This window comes from the organism of the source record quoted next, unplaced genomic scaffold (assembly GCF_019419815.1).
Source record: "Pyrus x bretschneideri cultivar Hongxiangsu unplaced genomic scaffold, Pyrus_bretschneideri_v1 Contig24, whole genome shotgun sequence".
Lineage (NCBI taxonomy): Eukaryota > Viridiplantae > Streptophyta > Magnoliopsida > Rosales > Rosaceae > Pyrus > Pyrus x bretschneideri.
In genome coordinates, this window is record NW_025999546.1 from 3,997,307 (window position 1) to 4,021,100 (window position 23,794).

General features: G+C 36.8%; 2 protein-coding genes across 2 annotated transcripts; both read right to left on the reverse strand.

The window, feature by feature from the left end:
• Positions 1 to 136: 136 nt before the first annotated feature.
• LOC103952138 (DNA-directed RNA polymerase V subunit 1) lies at positions 137 to 16,852 on the reverse strand. Its single transcript, XM_009363683.3, is given in 20 exon segments — positions 137 to 733; positions 1,498 to 1,612; positions 2,564 to 4,299; positions 4,411 to 4,551; positions 4,662 to 4,835; positions 5,917 to 6,191; positions 7,033 to 7,184; positions 7,850 to 7,992; positions 8,091 to 8,166; positions 9,030 to 9,205; positions 9,359 to 11,248; positions 11,336 to 11,494; positions 12,383 to 12,550; positions 14,067 to 14,120; positions 14,793 to 14,908; positions 15,054 to 15,180; positions 15,728 to 15,831; positions 16,192 to 16,247; positions 16,496 to 16,570; positions 16,698 to 16,852. Coding segments are annotated over 17 exon segments (5,883 nt in total). The 5' UTR covers positions 15,809 to 15,831; positions 16,192 to 16,247; positions 16,496 to 16,570; positions 16,698 to 16,852; the 3' UTR covers positions 137 to 433.
• Positions 16,853 to 18,631: 1,779 nt separating this feature from the next.
• On the reverse strand, positions 18,632 to 23,333 carry LOC103952140 (protein NRT1/ PTR FAMILY 5.4). Its single transcript, XM_009363685.3, is given in 6 exon segments — positions 18,632 to 19,650; positions 20,914 to 21,194; positions 21,468 to 21,719; positions 22,792 to 22,943; positions 22,946 to 23,008; positions 23,143 to 23,333. Coding segments are annotated over 6 exon segments (1,728 nt in total). The 5' UTR covers positions 23,249 to 23,333; the 3' UTR covers positions 18,632 to 18,776.
• Positions 23,334 to 23,794: the final 461 nt, after the last annotated feature.

Genomic DNA, 23,794 nt, shown 5'->3' on the forward strand with positions numbered 1-23,794 from the left:
CGCATCGAAGCTCGAGCAAAGTGATTTGGTTTGTTTACATCCATAACCAGAAAAATGGAAAAAAGAGGAGCATTAAATAAAAAAAACACCAAATCAGATGCATAATAACCTGAGCAATAGAAGCCACTGAAGGCCATTGACAAGACTTCTGCATTTCATATATAATAACTTGATTTTTTTCAACTGCAACATAAGTAAGCAGCTCACTTTTCTCCCAATTCAGGGTTCAGGTTAACTGCATCCAGTAGCTACCAACTAGTTAAACTAATCAACGCTCTCGAATTAAACATAAAGCAACGAACGAAATGCTGAATTTGTCGGGAGCTGCTAACGACTGCCTAATATATACAAATCAAAAGGCAGAGTTGCAGAAGGTTCGGAACCTAATTACATCAGAATCTCAAAATGACCGATGCCCAGGAATAGCCATGCCCTACTGCGTCTCCTCGTTCCCAGTTTGCTCCGAAATGGGGGTTTGACTTACAGTTTCCTCTGCAATGGGAGTTTGGCTTGGAGTCTGTTGTGGAATGGGGTATTGACTTGGAGTGGGGTTTCGCTCCCGATTCCCTCCTCTCCTGGTAAAATACTTGCCTATGAATGTTTCGGCAACATCAGCATACTTTTCCTTAATGTAATTCTCCAGGCATTTTCTATACGAAAAATCTTCCTTGTGACCATCTGTTGTCACAACAAAAAAGCATCTGCTGTCCTGGAAACTGCCGTGCCTATCAACCTGTCATCAATGGAGGGTGTAAATTAGGACAATATGAGACCAAATAAATCCATTAATACATAAGCCAAATTCATCCAAAAAAAAAAAAAACACAACTTCGAAAATTTGTGTTTCTTTTGGTTTTCGATAAGAACACAACATATGCAATATGAGGGGGATATCATTACAAGGCAAATAATTCCTGAGAAATGGTAAATAAGACGAGGTATTCTGGTCTGGCTATGTTTTCCCAGTACAATGAAAGAAACCTCTTCCCTGTCATTACTTGTCCGGACTTAAAAACCCTCGACACAGACCGGAATCATAATTCGTATTTAAAGACAAGTATATACTCGTCTAATGTCTTCTTATCTGAAAGATTAGATCTCCTCAACCATGGCAGGCTGGAGCCACGAGTGAATAGCTAGACCAAATGAGAAGAAAAATGGTTTTCCGACTAAACCCCGTCTAGATCATCTTCCTATCTGTAGCAACCCTTTGCTAAAAATTAAATATTGACTAAAAAAGGGTTTTGAATTCCATTGAGAAGCAGAACAAATTTAGGCATGCGACAAAAGTCACAAAACACATGGAAGTTTACCTTAATGGACAATGTACAAAATTCAGTATAAATGTTATACTTCAGTAAAAAATAAAATGAACATTAGACTAACCAATATAACAATGAAATCATCAGTCATAGATTCCAAGCATAATGTATCAAATATGCACAGAAACATAATTCTAAATAAATAGTTAAGCAAGAACAGGGCAGATAAACATACTGTGAGATGGCCAATTCCAGAACCCATTTTAACAGCTTTATCCGGGTGGTAATTGAGAACATTATCAATTATAAATGACTGGTCATCAGCTGACAGTGGATCCCCATCATTGTACCTGGATAAAATAATTTAAAAGCCGATATTAGGTTAGCACATTGTCAAGCACCAAGCAATGATGTTGCCACAACTAAAACATTCAAAAAAGGAAAGAAAAGAAAAAAAAAAAATCAAACAGTTACAGAATAACGCACCAATAATTATAATGCCCCAAAATGAAATCAATTATTTAATATCAAGATGAGTGAAGATATGATGTCCCTAAGACATCTCAAAAGGAAAGTCAAATGCAACATGTAAAATTCATTAAGCTATTAGATGCCTTTCCTTTATGGTTGTTATGCTTAATATTTGTGTAAAGATAGGCTTCATATGAATGGGAAGTACAATCAAAGTGGACAAGCAGTCCACAAATATGCTGTTGACAACCTGCAAACCAAGATATTAAAAGTATGACAGAGTGCACCATCCAACAACGTAGAAAACAGAACAAAAACCACCCATACTACAGTCAGGACAACTACAATATAGCAGTTTTCTAGTAGAAATTGACAAGAATGGGCAAGGGCAACCATGGTATACAAACGTGACCGAAGCCCAGAGAGGTGCAGAAACCTAAGCCGTCTCTCATAAATAGTCCACAACCTCCCCAACTTTGTCTTTAAACTTGGAGTCCCAAGAGTTGTAAAGCCAACTACCTTCTATGATTACATTTTGGGAGGGACTTCGGTCTTAGACTCAGGCTCAACTAGAGTTTTGGCATATGAATATGAAACAACATCATTGCACTATATGTGATTTATGATAATTCAAATGTTAAAAAGCAGTCGACTGTGAGGGAGGATTTTGTCAGCAAATTCCCCAGATTTAAATGCATTCTTACTTCAGACAAGACATCTAAGCGTCAAAAACTCAGTTCTCCTTCAGAAAATTGAATAGCATCATACACTTTGATAATTTGATTAGTCTCGTCCTAATTGATAAGAAAGAATATAAATAGAAAACTAACCCAGATTGATGCATTATTCTTCGGATAGAGCGCATAATAGGTTCAATATTAGAAAGAACATCTTGCTCCTCGCTAGGGAACATATCCAATCTTTGTCTTGTTGCAGTATAGAGTCCAACCACACTGGAATTATCATTCATCATACCAGGTGGTTTAGCAGGACGGTTCTTATTCTTCCACTCCCCGGGACTAGAAACCCAACTCTTTGAACCTTCAAAACGACTTTTCTTGTTTTGTCCCCATTGGTGATGTCTTTCACCAGTATTACCATCTCCAGTCGGTGAATCCCACCCAGACAAGCTTGCAGGTTGAGTTTCTGTCTCGGGAGGATTTTTCTGCCCCCAAGAACCAGTTGAAATTTCGGAAGACTTATTCTGTTCCCAAGCATTTTCATTCCCTGTTTCTGTTTCCCCACAAGAAACAGCACCCCATCCATTGTCCTTTTCATCTACGTCTTTTGTTGTCGGTGGGAGGTCTATTGGTGCGACTTTCTCTGCCCCTCTACCACTCCAATCATTTTCACTTGCCTTATCTGTCCCCCAGGTAGAAGTGGTATGTTCTCTAGTTTTCCCCCAGGTAGATGTGGCATCTTCTCTGGCAGTATTTGTCCCCGATGTCGGAGTGGTATCTTCTGCTGCCTTCTCTGTCCCCCAAGTAGAGTTGGTAGGTTTTCTAGCTGGAGTTTTCCCCCAAGATGATCTATCATTTTCACTTTCCTTATCTGTTCCCCAGGCAGAAGCAGTATTTTCTCTAGATTTCCCCCAAGCTGGTGTGGCATCTTCTCTGGCAGTACTTGTTCCCCACGCAGGAGTGGTATCTTCTGCTGCCTTATCTATACCCCAAGTAGAGGTGGTAGATTTTCTAGCTGGATTTTTCCCCCAAGATGATGTATCATTATCACTTTCCTTATCTGTTCCCCAGGCAGAAGCAGTCTTTTCTCTAGATTTCCCCCAGGCAGGTGTGGCATCTTCTCTGGCAGTACTTGTCCCCCATACAGGAGTGGTATCTTCTGCTGCCTTATCTATCCCCCAAGTGGATGTCGAAGTTTCTTTAGCTGGAGTTTTCCCCCAAGATGGTGTATCATTTTCACTTACCTTACTTGCCCCTCAGGCAGAAGTGGGAGGTTCTCCGGTTTTCGCGGCATCTTCTCTGGCAGTATTTGTCCCCCATGCTGGAGTGGTATCTTCTGCTGCCTTGGCTATCCCCCAAGAAGATGCGGCAGGTTCTTTAGCTAGAGTTTTACCCCACGATGATGTATCATTTTCACTTGTCTTATCTGCGCCCCCTGCAGAAGTGATATGCTCTCTAGTTTTCCCCCAGGCAGATGTCGCATCTTCCCTGGCAGTATTTGTCCCCCATGCAGGAGTGGTATCTTCTGCTGCCTTATCTATCCCCCAAGTAGTTGTGGTAGCTTCTCTAGCTGGAGTTTTCCCCCAAGATGATGTGGCATCTTCTCTTGTACTATTTGTCCCCCATACAGAGGAATCATTTTCCCAACTTGACTTTCCAGGAGGAGTTTCTGATTTGTCCTCAAATTCAATAATATCTTCAAAGACGGGCCTATCTAGACCAGAGTCAAGTTCTGGCGACAAGCACGAATCTGCTAATTCATCTACCACCATAAGATCGTCAACTTCTGCCCCCAGTGCTCCCGTAGTTGCTTCTTCTCCATTTGCTGTGCTCACCATATGCAGAAAGTTGAAAACATCTAACCCACCCTCTTGATTCAATCCTCCCTGGAAAAAAAAAATTAATATTTAAATTAAATGGCATGGAACATTCCAACAGTAGATTAAACTACTCCATACAACTGAGAAACACTACAAGTATGTTAAAAACATATTTACCTCTCGTGTGTCCCACAGGATATCAAACCTGGATCCAGTACCAACAGCAACATGTTTACCCCATGAACATGATGCAACTATGCTTGACAACGAATCCATGTGGCACTTTTCAGCTGCTCTCTCAAAGCACTTTCTTGGTGTCTACAATCACATGTAATGAAACTACAATTAGTTGTGATTGTAGTTCATCTAACCACGAGCTATAGGTACATGCCATTCACAAAATTAGGTAAAAGAGTTCAATTACTCACAAAAAGTGTTGCTTCTGTAAATGGTACTTGAATATTCAATGCGCGAGATAGTGCTTTATATCCACTAGAATTAAAGCCAACAAAATTTCCAGCACATGTCATGCTATTTGCCAGGAGGATAAGATGCTCTTTCAGGACACCTTTCGCCACCATTGTAACAGCTGTTGCGAGGCGCTGTGTAATCAATCCAAAAGTGTGTTCTTAATACAAAAGTAGGAGACATATCTCATATCACCCAGAGTGGGTCTAAATATGATCCAATTTTCCTTGACAATTAAAAAAGTTAAATTTCCTACGATGTACAGGCCTAAAAAGAAGGTGCCATGCCGAAGGGAACCACAAAGACAGCACATAATTACAAAAAAGATCTAAAATTCATAAGAAGGTCCGTACTTAATGAAGATCAGTCACATAAAAGGCTGATCCATAACTAGGGGTTAAATAATATAGAAAATATATCACTGTATAATAAAGTATACATACAAATATATACACAACTGATGTGGTAAAGCATGCCCGCTAGAAAATAAATACACAAGGAAGCAAAGAATTAATTGCTGTGAAGAACAACATAAGTCTAGCAAGTCAAAAATTCCAACGGGAGAAAAGCTTACTACACACATAGAAGCTACTGGACACAAAAGCTGATAATTTCCAAAGCAATACAGCAGCTAAATATGATCCACCAAACACAATATTATCGCAATTACTTAATGCATGTCTGAAATTTACCTACTTGTTAACGAACAATAAAAAGGTTCAGTTAGTATCAAACAGTAGATTTTGACACAAGAAACTATTTAATTGGTATTGTATGAGGAAAATTTCAGATTTTTTCCTGTGCACTTGATTGGTATTGGATGAAACTTTCTACAATGAGGACTTTTTCCCTAGATTTTCTTACACATGGATTGAGTGCAACTTTCACTTGACAGAAGATGTATTGACTATTCAGTAATGAACTTGGCTTGGAGTCAACTAAGTCCATGTCAGAAAATTTCAGTTTCAAGCTATCAAAACATAAAATGACTAAGAAAAATTTAAGTTAGTGTCAATACAAATACATACTGCTTGAAACAAATTATTTAGGTTATCTTGCCTACTACTAAATGACACCAACAAAACATACATGCAGCCCAATTACAACCCATAATATAGACAACTACCCACAAAAGCTGGCATGGCTTCTGATACAGGGTCATAAAGTTCAAGATTCGCACTAGAAAGATGGAAAACTGTGAACCTCTGATTTTACCTGAACTGCTTGATCAAAAGCACACGACACTCCCAACAGCTCTTGAATCTGTTTGATGGCATACGGGATGGAACGCCTGGTGTCAATTAGGTGAAGCACAGGGAGGCAAGAATCGAGAACGATTCTCCATGCATCACCGCTTTGCTTGACAACAGATTTCTCCAGAACAACATCCAAGGCCCATTCACCCTTTTGAGATTTATTTGGGCTTCTAATCCAAGTTGTTGTATCTGGATCAATCCATATTATATTTGCTGACGAAATTCGAGGGTCACCTGTCCATTTTAGAGACACGAAGACTTTAGTAACAGAAGAATTAGAAAAATAGTTTCCAGCAGTAAACATGCCCACCATTTAGTAAAATCTACAATAAGTGAAAAAATAAAACTGCTCCTATCACCAGCATCAAAACTCCAAAGATCGGCTGACTGAACCCAATCTGATCAAGTATCATGAAAGGACTATCTCTCAACTCAGGCATTACTAATGCTTAAAGCTAAAATGTCCAACGCTTCACTCTATATGTCAAGGCCACTGCTGCACCTCTCCAAACTTTTCCTCCAACTTTCAAGCAATAGTATCCAACCAAATCACCCAAAATGAAAACCATATCATACCGGCGCAGTTCCACAAAGCTTTATTTGCCTCCTCAAAGTACAATGTTTTCAACTAATAAATTAATTACTATAAAAGAGGACAAAAACACACAACTCAACCTAGAAATAAATGAGGAATATTTGGACTGCATTCTTGCACATTTAACACCAAACAATTGATAGGCACGGATTTGGCCTCTTACTTTGGACATGATCACAAGTAATGGTCATCTCATACGCAACTAACAAAACAAAAATTTCTACCTTGGGATGGGATGAAAAGAGTAAAGATGGGGGTTCATGAGACAGAAGAGAAGAAGGATATTTCTCAAACAACAAATAAAAGCAGAACTGCAATCAGACAGAGAAGCAGAACACATAAATTGCATAAAATCACTGACATTTCTGTTTCAGATGTGAATTGGCAAAACATACCAAAAGACCAATACTCACTGGAAAACAAGGAAACTCAAATAATAAATTTATTTTTCACTCTGTAGAATGTCATTCTAAAAGCTACCTTTTATTATTGTTTCTAAAAGCACAGGGCAAATCAAGTCAGCATAGTATTGCGAAGTGGTCTCCAACTCTTCAGTAGCTTGAAGGAAGAACATCAAGCATGGGGAGTCAGATCTTTTGTCTGCACAGGAATGATGAAAAGAACAATGCTCACTGCAAACAATGAAGCATTTATCATTAAGTAGTTTTAATGTGGTGACACAAGTAAACTTAGGAACACAATAGGGAATAGGGGAAGGGAAAGGGGATGTCACACAAATATAAACATTATATATGGTTTGAAAGTAAGCAACTGCCACATGGAAATGATTTTGAAATATGAATCTTCTTTTGACATGAAATTTCAGTATCTATAGGGCTCTTAAATCCAGTAAGCAGGTAGGGTTCGAACCACAAAAAGATATGTTATATATGTATATATTCATGTTTTGTTGTATCAACAAGAATGATCAGCCCAAATTACTACGGTGGACTTTGTACTGGTGATGTTTCTCTTATCAAGCTATTGAGTTTTCACCTCCCCTTTCCTTTCAGAATTTTTTCCTTCCTTTATCTTAGGGAAGCATAACTAGAAGGGCCATATAAATCCAAACCAAAAACATATAAAAAATAAATAAAAATAAAAGCATAGCTCATAATGTTCCACTTTCCTCAGTAAAATTATTAATATCATATTGACCAAAATCAATTGAAGCTGTGACTTCGCCTCATTTTCCTCTCACGTATCTTCCATCACACAAATAGGAAATAAAAATGATCAAGTCAATATGGTAATTGGTAAACATAAATATGATCGAATCAGAGAGGGGAAAAAAGACCTGGCAAACAAAACTGTATTTTTGAAAAGATAGCCAATGTTGAACTTTTTCTTCCCAACTCTCTTCCTCCGAAATGAATTAACAGTTTCTTGGCATTTTTGTTGAATCTCGTCTACACCAACATTTAACTCCCTTAACAGCTCCTGTTCAATAAAGCTTTTGTTATCGAAACTGAGAACTAAAAGAAACTTTGTAAATGAAAGTATAAAGAAAACATTCCAACACTTTGAACAATGCAAACCTCGTTCAGATGAATATGACCAACTAGGCCTGCTTCATTTACCATACTTCCCAAACTAGAAAGCTGATTGCTATATCTGCATGTAGGACACAATTTTTTAAAGTCCACTGTCACACATTAATTATACAACTGCAAATACGTAAAATGTGTAGTACATGCAAAACTCAATATCTTGTCAACTACATGGTGACTAAAAAAATATGTTGTTAGTAATAGAGCAACATATTCTCATAAAAGTGGTATAGAAGATTCCACTCTCTGCTTTTAATGACTTTGCTATAGCAACTTATCTGATGAAATACCAAATGTTATCTATCAGGTACACAACTATTACTAAACTGATCAGCTCTCAGGTATCTAACTATTATTAAGCTGGAACTTCGCATGGTTAACCCAAATTATGCAAAAAGGAGCTGCAGACTCTTAAATATATATTTCAGCAGAGGCAAAACCCTTTCTAGTTAGCAAATCACGGAAGGCATATACAGAAATAAAATGAATTCCATTCACTTATTCATGTAACAAATAATTCTTCCAGAATTATAAAAGCATATTCTCCTCAGAAACATGCAAGGTTTTCTAGAAACAGAACCACGTATTAGATCTGCAGGGCTATCTAACAAATTTAAGTAGATACCGAGAAAGCTGACAAATAAAATTAAAATCTAGTTGTGCTACAGTGTGGGAAGAGACAGAAAAAGCGTATCAGCATAGAAAATAAGTTAAAGCAGAGAAGAGGTAGTAACAGGTACTCATTTCCAGTTCAACTGTGGGTGGTGTTAGCTTGAAGAAAGGTGTTGATGCAGATAAAGCAGGGAATATGACTATTGACAATATCAACATGAACTAAGGGATTGAGAAATACATTTCTTGAAACATACTTGAACAAAACTATACGTGAAAAAGTTGCCAAAAAAAGTATGAAGAGGCAGAGCGTACTCAATCATGAATTCAACTGCAGTATCTTTAAGACTGACTTTCTTCAACTGATTCTTAACCAAACATGCTGCACGTTCTCGGCAGAATGTTCTACCACAACCACAGTTACTCAAGTACAAAATTACACGGCGATCAATGAGCTCGTTCTTAAAATTGACTTTGCAAAGCAAAATTTCCTGTAGAAAAGACACAGTGCAAATTCAAGTTATGATCAACAATTATGAATGTACCTTCCCCAGCTCAAAAACATTGTGTGAAAGAAGATATAAAATATAAAAACAAGTATTGAAAGGAAAAACACCATCATAATCAATAGCCAAACTAACTACCTTCATCAGCTCCCATGAAGAATTGCTGCTTGGGGTAGAATCAAGAACTGCCTTGTACGCAGGATTTGACATTGCAGTGGCAGCTAACACGCCAACAGGTTCACCAGCAGGGAACAGATTCGGGGGCCTAGATCCAGAGTTGACTCCATACTCAAATTGGATTACTGAATTGCTACATACATTTCTGACCGTGCCATCATAGCAAATAACCACATCCCGAAGAATGGCCATTAAATTTTTAAATAAGGTCCCAGGTTCGGTCAATCCTCTTGAGGACCGAACAATCACCTCTCGTGTAGCAATGGAGTGAACTATCTCCTCGTATGGATCTAACCCATGGAAGAAACAGCTTTGAACTAGTCCATATTCTGCAGAGGGATACTCCATGTTAAAAGAATACTTGTTGTGATAGAGAGAGGCCACATCCTCAACCAAAGTCTTCGAGTAGAATCTTCCCTTATCAGAGAGTTGTAGGCCTAGGAACCCAATTTGTTGTACAACTTTGTTGATTGCCGAATCACTCTTGGAGTCGATTAAATCACCAAATGCAGATGACTCCAAGATAAAACATGAAACTGGTACTTTCAAGTTTTTTATTCGACTCTCTAACTGAAACTCTACAAATTCATTGTAGGTTGACCTCAGATGATACAACAAATCTGAAGTATCCTGAATATTCTTCTGAATATCTTGTATTGATGTCTTTGACATGTAAAAATCTTCCAAGCCAACACTGAACCCTTCTGAAAATATGTTCTCCATCAGCAAGGGCTGTAGAGAATCGAAGAATTTGAGGACATCTTCGCCACCTTTCTCGAAGAAAACTGAGGTAGCAACATCATTCATCACTGCCGAAACTTCACTTGTACTGAAATCAATTTTCAGTATCTCACTTTTATTGACTAAGTACTTTTCCCCACAGTAATCAAAGTGAGCAGGCAATGCAGTCTGTAATATCTGCAAAGCAGTCCAATATGAGCGAGCAGCATTTGCTTTCAATAATGCAGGTCGTGGCAACGAAGATGAAGCAAACATGGCCAGTTGTTGAGCTGCTGATTTATCCAAAAAATAGTTTTTAAACATCATCTTCAATGACAACAGTGAATCAGTGGCCATTTGCAAATTTGGCTTTCCACTATGAGAGCTAAGCAGCTGCTTCTCCACTGAAAAAAGCTCCAAAACTTCTGCCTTTGCAGCAAGCGATTGCGGATAGAACAAATGGATGCAATCACCATCAAAGTCAGCACTTAGTGGCCCACATATCAAAGGATTTATTTTCACCACATGGTCATCATGCACATACACTTGTAGTGCTTGTAGCGAATGTTTGTGTGTAGTTGGGGGCCTGTTTACGAATACAAGGTCCCCGTCCAGAATCCTCCGATGCACCACTTGACCAGGCCTCAAAAATGTGTGCCCTTTGGAACCTTCCCTTAATGAGTAAGTTGATGAACCATCCCTATAGGTTAGGCATAACTTCTTATCTACTAGCTGTTGTAAATACCTAATGTTATGGTCATTAACCTTCTCCTCAAAGGTGATTCTTTGAGCAATTTCATAAGGGATGCCAACTTCATTCACCCTTTTATATGCATCCCCCGTAATCACTGAGCGGGAAGAGAAGCCTGAACCCTTTCTGATGAACAGTGTCCTCATTTTTTCAAGCCAAGCTTTCGTTGAAGAGGCATTAAGCTCCCTATTAACCCCTAATCTCGCATCAATGTCCCGTGATGCCTTCCCAGTACCCCTAACTTGAAGATACTGATCTACAATTGCTTGAAGTTCATTGGCTTCTACAATTTGGGATTCAAAATTAGGTATGCCCGACCTTGAACTTCTGATGACTTCAATTTGCTTTAGAACTTTTCTAAGCATTGAAATCGAAGGATCCTGGAAATGACAGAAAAACAAGTTATAAACAGTCAAACTAAAAATGTTTACAGTCCATTAGCATACTAAGAAACTAAAGAAACTTACCGCGGACATAACGCTAACACCATCTGAAATCTCAGGTACCGATAAACAGTTTGGAGGGACAGGTATATGACGCAAGATGTATCCATCTTGAGGAAAATAGCCTTTTGAAGCAAGTTTCTTCCTGGTGTCTTGAGGGATTCGCTTTAGCATCTCCAGCACCTGGTATTCATTACCAAAATAATATGTATCAGGAAAATATATCATATGTGTGATAAAAAGCATTAAAATAACAGTTACAAACAGCAGAAACAGGAAACGCCAACAGAATTCTATAAGACCAGTATGATTTTCATTATGAGTGATTTGTATTAAAGTCATTTTGTTAGAATCAACTTACACACATCTAGCGAACTAAGTTAACCATCAAACTATTTAGTGAATGAAATAAACTGTGCCAGTTGAAACCACATGGAGCTGTACATCTTGCTAACTAAGTTCACCATCTATTTAGTGAATTAAATAAGCTGTGCCAGTTGAAGCCACAGGGAGCTGATGAAAGCAACAGCACCCTCTGATCAATCCATTCAATGAAGAATCAGTTTGCCAGATTACTGTGATAGAGGGGATGATTGCATGTGTGTAAGTGCCTCATACTAGATTTAAGACGTAGTGATCGCAGTAAACCAGAAAACCTTTCCCACAGATGAATTATGTGCAAACAAGGACTTCAACTAATTTTGCCATCAAAACAATTAGTGGAGCTAAAATCAATCATGTGGATTGAATCCAAAGGAAGTTGGCAGAAGCAACAGCAACCCCTGATCAATGCATAAAGTAAGTCAAAGAGGAATCCAAAGTAAGGTGCTCACTTTGTCTATTTCTGTGACAAGTGCGGATTTCTTTGCATTAGTGTCAAATTAATAAATTAGAAATAAGTTCGTAATGGAAAACATCAAACTTTTCCACTAACAAAAACAGCATGGAAGTGAAAGTGAACTATGATCAAACAAATACTTCAATCCACATAACTGGGCAACAAAATTCAAATCAAGATCCAAGAATGTGAGATGAGCAAAGAGGAATTCAGTCAGGAAGTAAGATCCATACCTCACAAGGGAGCAAAGTCCGTATATGATCATCACCATAACGAAAACCATATCGTTCTAGGAAATTCCAAAAACCAGGTGGTGTTCTTGACTTAGAAGGTCGCTTCAATTGCAAGGAACAAGAGCTATCTGTTGGTTTAGTCTCTCCAATAGACACTTGTGCAGCATCCTACATAAGAAATGAGAGGCCATAAAACTAGTAGATGGAAAATGAAGAGAAAATTTTGCAGAGTCTTCCAAGTTATATCCAAAAAGTATCCAAACATGAAGAGAGCCACAATTTTAGCAAAAGAAGCAACTTAGATAAGAAAATTTCTAACTTAGTCACAGGAAAACCCACAAACTAAACAGTTGCTATAAAACAAAACGATTAATACTGCATTATCTCCAAAGTTATCCATGGAGAGGACAGTGTAAAGTTTATGACAATAATAAGCTGACAGAAGATTACGTGCTCAGTTTATAGAGAGAGATACCATCTTGAAACATATGCAACTCATTAGATAATTGCAACTGAAAAATACAACAACCAAGTTGTCTCATAGCAGCTTTCCAATTGAGCAAAAGAGAAGAACATGTTAAACCCCAAAACTCTGACGACACCGAACTGAAGCGCAAACAGATGACAAAAACATCACCCATTGTGAAAGATTTTCTAACCCCACCCCCTTTAGAATTGTCATAAAGTATCCTGTTCCTCTCCATCCATAACACCCACATAACAACCAGCAGCCCCTCAACAGTCTAGCCTTCTTACCTCTACCAAAAGCAAAAAGACTTTCACTAAGTAGTGACTGGAACCCTTCTGAAATTACCCAACTCACTCCAGCCTCTCCGGATAATGAGAATCACAAATTTAAAGCTCCTGGACAGTGGACAACAAATGATATGCATCATCTCCTTTCCCTTTACACATGATACCCCAAATAGGAGAAAGATGACAACTAGGTCTCCTTTTCTAAAGCAAATCAGAAACGTTCAACCTCCACATGCCAACTCAAATTAACAATGCTAAATTCTCCGTGCATGGACTACCCTAAAAAACAGACATTTTGCTTGTAAAATCAAATGTAATGACTAAAAAAGCACACAACTGACGGTCAACAAACAACTTTATCTAATTATATTACGTTTGATCTTTAAACATAGTACACCAACTGAAAGAATCAAAACTCTAAACCCCTAGTGAGTGCAGGGGCATCCCAACAAAGGAAGACATATGAGATAACACACTTAATGTTCTAGAACACATATCCTAATATCAATTGACCCTTTTTTACAAGAACTTAAGGGAAAAACAATCTAAACCAGGAATACTGACTCCATTAGGATTTCAAGTATTGATCTTTTCTGCAAGCTCATGGAATGTAGTGCCATTCCAAATAAAACTTTTAGGAAACTTGAATTACTAGAACAGAATTTCAATATACAAAAGACGCACCGGAAATTGAAACATAGCATAGTGAAACATTTCTAACTAGAAACTAGAACCATGTAATGATAGCTGTCCAACTACTGTTCAAAAAACATGTATTTCATTAAATTAGAATTAGTGGGTGGGTGAGTGGGTGTAAACGTGCGTGTACGCCCATGAGAAACTCAGAGAGCGATAGATCCACAAAATTACTAGATAAAGTAAGTACACTTGACATCATGAAAACAGAAAATGATCAATTTATACGTACCTCACAACATGAAGCTAACATTCTTTCTGCTAAGCCAGCGTTCTTGGTTGGAAACTGAATAGTAAGAAAAATGGATACAGAATATAAGCACAGAGGTTTTTATGATAACAAAAAGCATCCAGTCAGCTATATTCTTTTTAAATATAAAAATAAAAAAACTGCTACTCAAATACAAAGCGCGCACAACCAGTTTACATAATTACAGATGCTGAAGATCAACCCACATCACTGAAAATTTGTCCTCCAATTACATAACAAAAACAAAAATATTGTGAGACTTGTGGTTGACAAAGAACTATTCACATAATACAATCGTGGATTCTCTAGTATTAAGTTCAAGCTTCAGACTTTCGTTGAGAAAATTGGGAAATTAAAGCAACTTATGAAATTTAAATGAAAAGAAACAAGAGTAATCCACAGATTACAAATACGGTGCAATGAAGGGCATTTGTACAAAATGATAAAATAAAAAACCAAAAGCAATCCTAGTGATGGTTGGAATGGATGACACAGCAAAAATAGCTTCAAAATTCAACTGCTTCTTCATGTAAATCATTTTGTTCCTCAGCTGAAAAATATAACAAACAAACCAGAATCTGCATCTCTTCCCTTAACAGACAACCAAAGTCCAAATAACAAGCTAACCAAGGGGATATATTGTATCTGCTCTGCAAGTAATGATCATAGCAACAATTTTAAACAATGAAGAACTCAATCAGGTGGTACCTTGTTCTTTTTCATTTTCAAGCATTTCAAGCACAATAAGCTCAGCATCCGCTTCAATTCACTAACATGATTAGGATGAAATATTGGTACTGGTAACTCAATATACCCAAAATGACCTGAAAAGGGGTAAAGGATACACTTACATTTCCAACCATATTCTTTCAAATATCAATTTATAAAATGTTTCTTACATCTGACTGGTTTCACAACATGTATAATATAACTCACTGTACCAAAGGTTGAGAAATGAAATTTATGCACCTTCACACTTCCCAGGTTCAGAAGTGCCACAAGATTCACACTTTCCGAACTCAAGGGGCAGGCCAAGGAAGGGGTTGGAAAGTTGACTTGCATGGCTGATAGAGCAATCACTAATAGATGCTGTACACTGCCAAAAACGTAAACATAAAAATATAAAAAAAATTATTCCAATGGTTGAGTTTCGTAGTAATAAAACAAATTGTAAAAAACACTTGGAGGTGATTTTCTAATTTACTCTCCCATAGAAACTAGTCACACATTAGCTGTGAAGGCATCTTTTACTTTATTTTGTTTATTAAGAACAATAGATTTTCTAATTTACTCTCCCATAGAAACTAGTCACACATTAGCTGTGAAGGCATCTTTTACTTTATTTTGTTTATTAAGAACAATACGGGGAACAAATTGCTGAAGGCATATTACATTTGACCAATAGAAAGCCATAATTGTCTTTTGGTATAATCCCTAAATGAAGCCTTATATGAGCACAGAATATAAATATTCAAAATAGAGTCTAATCCCTCCAAGAAACGAAACAGAATTCTCCCTTGAACTACTATCAAAGGAATGCAATTTTATTTTCTCTGAAACAAACTAATGCAGTTAAGCCCTCTCTCAGCTGCAAATGGCATAAACTCAATAACTTCCCAAGTAAATGTCAAATTTCAACTTACAATTTCTTGATGAGTTGCTAAACCAAATTTGATTCCAACGATTTCCCCATCTAAAATATTTGAGGTCGAGGCCTCCTCCATTTCCTTTGCAAAACCTTAAGAAACTGCCATGAAAGAGAGAGGGAAATATATATAAATGTAGGAGGACTGTAGCTATTACAGCAAAATCAACATGCAAGTATACCACACACAGCATTACTAAGCTAAAATTTAAGAACAAATAGTTTGAGGGAGGAAGCAACCTCTAAAACAATTAAAATAATAATCAAATAAGTTAAAGGCAAACTAAATAACGAAATACAACAAATCTGACCCAATGTAGTATGTTTAGTTTCTGAGAAAGTGGGAAGAGTTAAAAACCCAGCACAACTAGGCAAAAAGCAGAAACAAGGTCTAAATTTCATCCAATTTCTAAGCTACCAAACACAAAAGAAATATGCAGAAATAGGAAAGCGCAAAATTACCGGAGTCTTAGCGCTTGTTCGTACTCACAGCTACTTCGCAGGCAAGAAAACCCTAACTGGAACCCAGAAAACAAAACGCAAACAAATGCATTTAGCGTCACCGTTAGAGAGAGAGAGAGAATGGTCCATTTGGTCACTGAGTAGCAGAGAGAAAATTAACCAAATGTCCAACATCTCCCCCACCCCCCCCCCCCACAGTTAAATTTCCCAAGCAAAACAAAAAAGACCCATGTAAAAAGTCTCTCATTTTCTCAGCCACCAAACACCAAATAGCAAAATGCAAACAATTTAGAGCAAAAATTACCACAATTTTTCGCTTCCTCCGTACTCTGACACTGGGTTGTTGACTCCAAAACCCTAGATTAAGCCCTGAAAAAACCTAAAAACCAAAAACGGTTTTTCAACGGAGTGAGAGCTCTACTCGTCAAAGTTTTTGAAACCAAAAATAATTTCAGTATATTTTTTTCACAAACGGACACAAAAATTGGTCGGCAGAGGGAGCTTACTCTCTCAAACGGCGCCGTTTCCCTCTTCAGCTGTCGCTTTCACTCCATCTTTTCTGAGACTGTGATGACCAGAGAGAGAGAGATGGTGGGAGGGTGAAATGGTTTTTGCATGAAAGAAAGGGAATTTTGTTGGGGACCTGGGAATTTTGGACTTTTTGGTCATTTCACAGATCACCACCTGGTTTTTCTTTTTCTAAATAGGGACCCGCTAGTAACTTCATCAAGCCAGTCCATCATTTTACGAACCGAAAAATTCACATAGACATTTCTACATCTCATTTCTATCTCACATGACTAAGGCGAAAAATCGGAACATGTTTGGAATTTTTCCCAACAACCGCGTTTTTCTAGAGGAAAATAAAATAAAAATATGATGGATTTTTTTGAAATTTTGGAGCCGTACTGGTTTACGGGGTGTGTGTTTTGTGGGGGCTTAGGGGTGTGAAATGACTGGAACGGACTCGTTGACCGTTTTGGTTTGCGAAGAATTTGTTTGGTTTGGTCAAATGAAGGAGGGCAAAATGGAGAGTGCACCACTGTAAAGGGTGGTTTGCGATTCGTGAAGAGGGAGAGGAAAGTGAAAATTGAAAAACGTCATGCGAACATTTCGCTCCATTCTCCAAAGCCGCTTCTGCTTTTAACCTAATCGAAAGTATAAAATTATTTTTTTACGTGTTAATTTTTTTTGGGTTAAGCTTAATAAAACTTTTAAGTCATCTCTAATGGACAAGGATTGTCTGCCCTCCACTTCCGGTGTCTTTTCTGTGCTCTCCTATTTTGTGTGGTCAAGGTTAAGTTACTTCAACATTTTATATTATTTTTTTATAGAGATAATAAGACAAAAATAATAATAATATAAAATGTTAACGTGGCTTAACCATGACCACACAAACAAGAAGGCACAGGAAAGATATCGAAAGTGGAAGGTAGACAATCCTTGTCCATCTCTAATAGGGTGTCAAATAACCAATATTCTTTATTTTTCACCTAAAATTATCTCCAACGAAACGATAAAAATCATTAGGAAAATATTTGGCCAAAAGGGCTTACTATTTGAAGCCCATTTGGTAGTCCAGGTCATCACTGTTCACAAAGCCCATCACATGCAAAAAACGATTAAATTGTGCTTGGATTTCATTTCATGTAGCGTGATACACTATTTATGCACTTGTACATAATAAAAAGCCTAGATTTGAAATTCTTTAGATCAAACAGTTGGAGGCATTATGATTAGTTTTATAAATTATTGAAAAATTATTCTTCTTTTTTCCCAAAAACTATAAAAAGTAACAATTTTAACAGAAAAAATATTAAGTTCAACCACATTGATTAGACATGGCATTCCCAGCATCTAAACCTTATAAAGTACCAACCTAAGCTGTTCATCAATATATAAACTTTCAAAATTAAAAACATCCGAAGTTTAAATCTTTCCTCCTTGACTGAAACTCCAAAGGCTAATTTTTGTACAACAAATTGTTAATTTAGTATTTGATGTCAAAGCTATGTTGCATAACATTGTTACGTTATAGTGTTGTTTAAGTGTTTCTCAATGATAAATTAAAAATTATTATCGTCCCAAATTCAAAACCCCATTTTCGTTGAAAAAATTCATATTCAAAGTCTAGTACGATATTCGTCAAGTTGGGCGTTGGAGTTTCCCCTAGGGTTTAAGGCCCAACGCCATTTTGAAATAGCTAAACTTCAACTTGAAATTTTGAATTGTGTAATAGCCTATCATTAATGGAATGAGATCCACAACGGACTCTGTGTTCGGAGCTCGCGGACCGAGAGATCCATATCATTCAATTTCAATCTACGACCCCCATTAGTCCATCTCACTAGCCCATTTCACTAAAATTCAAAAACTTAAACTGCTTGGATCTCTTTCTTGAACGGTTCAGATCTCTCGATCTGCGGACTCCGGACACAAAGATTAGAAGTGGATCTTATTCCATCATTAATGCACATAATTTTTGCTAGAGAATGTATTATAGTTGCACACTCAGCTAGTAGATTTAGTACAAGTATCACTACTATAATTTTCTCTTTTCACTAAAGTAATTCAAACCAAGCCTTTCATGCCTCTCCAACCCTAGTGCTTGCCTCTGTCTCCCCGGCTGAGTCTTTCCCTTGAACAATTTTGTACACAAAACTCATTGCAAACAAGACGTAAACACACAAACTCAAAGCACTCAATCCTGCAAGTACCCAGTAGAAGTAATCGAGGTGTGCGCGGTTGAGATTGTCACCTAACCATTCTTCACCGGCCTTGGAGCTAATAGCCTGTACCACAGATATAACAGCACTGCTTATGAAGCTTCCAACTCCTATTATACTTAAATATGCAGCTGCTCCAAAACTTCTCATCGCCTCCGGCATTTGGTCGTAGAACAATTCCTGGAGTCCTACAATTGTGAATGTGTCTGATAAACCACAGAAGAAGTATTGTGGGAGCAGCCACCACATTCTCATTGGCACTACTGCTTTAGGGTTGTCAATGATCCCATGTTGTTTAGCAACACTAACCCTTTTGGCTTCCACTAGGGCTGACACAACCATGTTGAGTATGGACAGGAATAGGCCAAAGCCGATTCTTTGCAGCACGGTTATGCCTGAGTGATGTCCCGTGAACTTTCTGGCTATTGGGACGAAAATCCGGTCATACATTGGCACGGTGATTAAGATTACGAGGCCAACGAGGGCTCCGAGGGATGCTGGAGGAAGCTGAAAATGGGGTCCGATTGAGCGAATCATCGTTGAACCTTGCTTGGTATAGTAGGTGTGGAGCTGGGATTGAACTGCATTGAACATTAAGCAACTCAACCATATGGGAATAAGACGCAGGACCAGCTTCACATCTTCCACTTGTTTTAGAGAGCATAGTCTCCAAGGGTTCCTAACGTTGCTTGATGCATCAAGGTTGTCAATGATCATTGCCTTGTCCAAAAACCTGCATTTTGGAATATACTTTTAAGCATGTTTGGTTAGAAAATAAAAACCGAGTATATTATGTTCATGATCAAATGGAAATAATTATATATATATATATATATAAATGTATGTATGCATGTAAAACAAAACATGTAAATCCCTTTCTAAGTTGAATAATAACATTGGCACTCTTAATTTACACCCCATTCCCGATCAAATGATCTGGTCAGTATCATTAAATGACATTTCTCTCATGTTTGGCTATAGCAATAACTTTCGAATCTAACGCCACTTGATCCATAAACATGAAAAATACTAGGCTAAAAATAATAAGCTAACCATAAGTCGATATGCTTATATCATAAATAAAAACCAAACTCCATATTGAATACTAAATTTTTTAAACAATGATATTTTTTACACTACTGAAATGATGGAATACTTAATAATTCTCATAAACTCATGATGATATATAGTGCAAGAAACTAAAGTGGGAATTCCAAAATTGCAAGCCTATAATAAACTCAATTATTTATTCCCTCACTTATATATGTGGTAAGTGCTTATAGTATACATGCAGCGATATATGAAACTTTATAGCCACCAAATTATAATGCAATTCAAATTTGTTAACTCAACTCTGACATTATCTTCTTAGTTATTCTCCAAAACTATTTAGCAACATAATTTCAATAAAAACTCATATATAGTGACATATGAGCTAAACAATGCGCCTATAAAAATAGATACATCTAAATCAAAGATGTGATCTACAACATGATCCAGTGCGGTTTTTAACTTGACTCTCACATCATCTACTTTTATTTTATTTATTTTTCAATGTTACATCACCTTTTTAGTTTTTAGGTTCTTTCTCCACAACCATAAACGTTTCCAACACTTATCCCATGCACGTTGACCTTGTGATTTACTCATAAAGTCCAACAATTAGGAAAACTTGGCAAAGCCTCCCAGACTTGGGCATGCCTGCCAAGTGGACTGACTACTCGTACCTGACCCAATTAAACATTTTTTTGGTACGACTCAATTAATTAGAATTTGACAAAGTGTAATCTTAGGAGATTTTTTCAAAAAATGAGACTCTTCAAATATTCTTTATCACTTTTGTTTTTTTTACACAATGCTTTATAATATTAATACAAGAGTTAACGTTAAGTTGTGAGATGACAAAAAATTTATGAAAAGTCTCCTTTTGAAGGAGTCTCTTTCGTATTTCTCATTCAGAAAATCAATCCAAATATTGTTGAAAAGTGACGTATACCTGAATTGTTTTGTCCGAGCCAAAGTCCTACGCTTGAGTTTACGAACCTCCATATTACTCCCACCACTCCTCTCATCATCCCCACAATACACATCCCAATCAGGCGTCTCCTTCACGCGCCACTTCCGTGCCGCCGCCACAAACACTTGTGCCACCGCGGTAAAGGGGCTTCCGAGAGGAGCTTGCCTCCGGTACCTCTTGATTCCAAGTAAAAATAATAACAGGCCTGCTGCCACAACCACGGTTAAAATGCCAAAGCCTACAACCCAGCTCACGTTGTCCTGCAGTATGATAGAAAAATTTACAGATCTGAAGATTCCGATCCCTATCTTACAAAATGCATTAATTTTGAGGCTTGTTTTTGTCACGTAGCAGTAAACTAAGAAATGACGAAACGAAATTCAATTAAAAATGACATGCATTCAAAAATTTAACTAAACAATTCAGCTAAAATATAATATCTATAAAGTTTGACGATTAAAACATAATTAATAATGCAAAACATTTCAAGATTATGTGGGAACTGGGAAAATAGTTTGACAACTATCTGTCACCTGAATGTAGATCACCACAAGTGTGGCAACGGTGGCAGCAACGACTATCGCTAAATACCACCAGTTGAAGAATGAGCTCTTAGCCTTTTTCTCCTCGTCCGAGTCCTCATCGAACTGATCTGCGGCGAAGGTTTGGACACAAGGCTTGTGCCCGCCTTCGCCAACTGCTAAAATGTACAGAGCAACGAAGAACACTGCTTCGCGATAGTGCCGAGGAATAACGGAGACAGATAAGCATAGTAGAAGCATTCCCTTTACATGTGACAAAACAGCATTAGCTAGCTAGAGCACATTAATTAGTTTATATATAGAAGATATTAGATTCTCATCCTTATTTTTTTTACTCAATTGATTAAAATTTTATTCATTTTCAAATTTTGATCAAAGTTCTTTGGTTTTCATAAACACCATTAATTATTCAAAAAAAAAATTTACATGTCAAGATAATTAAGTTTTATTTTTTAATATATTTATTTAGTGTTAGAAACGTTACATTTGATATATTATATTTATGGTTAAACTTTTTATCATAATTTCTATTTCTAGTTTGTACTCATTTTTAATTTGCAACCATTTTTTAAATTGTACCAATTTTCTTTTACATTTTAATTTGTACCCATATATTAATTTCTTTTTGTCCCTTATTTTTTAAACTTTTATTTGTACTCATAATTTTTTTAACCTTTTATTTGTACCCATAATTTATTTATTATGTACCCATTTTTTTTACAAATGTATCACTTTGTTACATGTAAAATGTATCCCTATTTTTTTTGTAAGTACCATTTTTTATGTAAAATGTACTCATTTTTAATGTAAAATCTATTTATTTTTTAATCTAAAATATACCATTGTTTTTTTTAACATAAAATGTACCCATTGTTTTCTATATAAAATGTACCCACGTTTTTTTTATGTAAATGTACCAATTTTTATATATAAAATGTAGCCAAATTTTATTATATAAATGTACTCATTTCTAAAAAATAAAATAAAAATAATAAAATCCTATTTTTTTATAATCTAGAATGCACCCATAAGTAATTATTAATTTTTTTTTTAATCAAAACCCATAAGCAATTTTGAATAATTAAATTGGTAATGTAAATGAAAGCAAAAAAAATTTAAAATTAAAAATTAAAAACACGGTTAAGTCTTTATTGGTATTATTGTATCTCTTTTATTATTATATAATTTATGTAGTAGAAAGGAGACTTCAATCAAAAATCTAAAATACATAAGGTTTGAGTCTATAACCGTTAGGGATCATAACTAAACCATCCCTTATATATATATGATAAGGCTAACCCTGGAAAAAAATTACCATCAAATAAATGGAGGAGGAGAAAATGATGGTCACGAAGCGGCCGAGGTAGGAGTCGGCCACCACAGCGCCAACTAAAGGGAAGAGTGACGACACGCCGATCCACATGTTTACGTTCTTTGCCGCCGTGGCTGTGGCCTGGTGGAGATCCTTGTAAGATACATGATGAGGTTGCCAGACACGCCATAGAAAGCAAATCTCTCTGCTATCTCTACAACTGCACATTAATTAGATATAAATATTTCAGAAAATCAAATAACCGAAACAAAAAAAATATCAATTAAATCTGTAATTTAATTAGTTTGAACTTTTTTCAGGGAAAAAAAAAATTATAACAAATTAAAGGGTTACAGATGACGAAAATGGCGGCGTTCCAGCCACCCCTGGAGGGTTTGTGGCGGCGGGTGGCGGAGGGGTTGTTGCTGGATAACTGCATCTGGTGGCCATTTTCTGTCATGGCGTCTTTGGGGAAAGTGATGGTGTAGGGAGCTGGACTGATGGAGGTTGGTATAAAACGTTTGGGAAGTGTCTCGATGAAATGCTTCCGAGTGTTTTATGGGTCCTTTATATAGACAAGAAAAGTCCCAAAAGCAATGACAACTTGGGAACTTTGGCACTCATGTCACTGTATAGTCATGAGCAGTCTCTCATACATCACACATCTACCATCTTTTAAACGATAGCAATAGCATACAAATAGCTAGAAAATCCATTACGATTTAGTTGTATTTTTTTTTGCTTATAAGTGAGAGATCTTAAGTTTAAATCTCAAAAATAATTCGCAACCAATTTATTCCTCACAACCCTTAGTATAAATGTATCAGTGTGTGTGTGTGTGTGTATATATATACACTCCAACGCTTCGTCGTAAATACTTTAAAGGGGGCGGATCCGTGATACCACTTTTTTTACATAACTTTTTATACAGATTTTTTTGGAGCACACTCTATAATGTATTTTAATGATCTGAACGTCTATCTTTTTTAACGTCATTCATAGATTA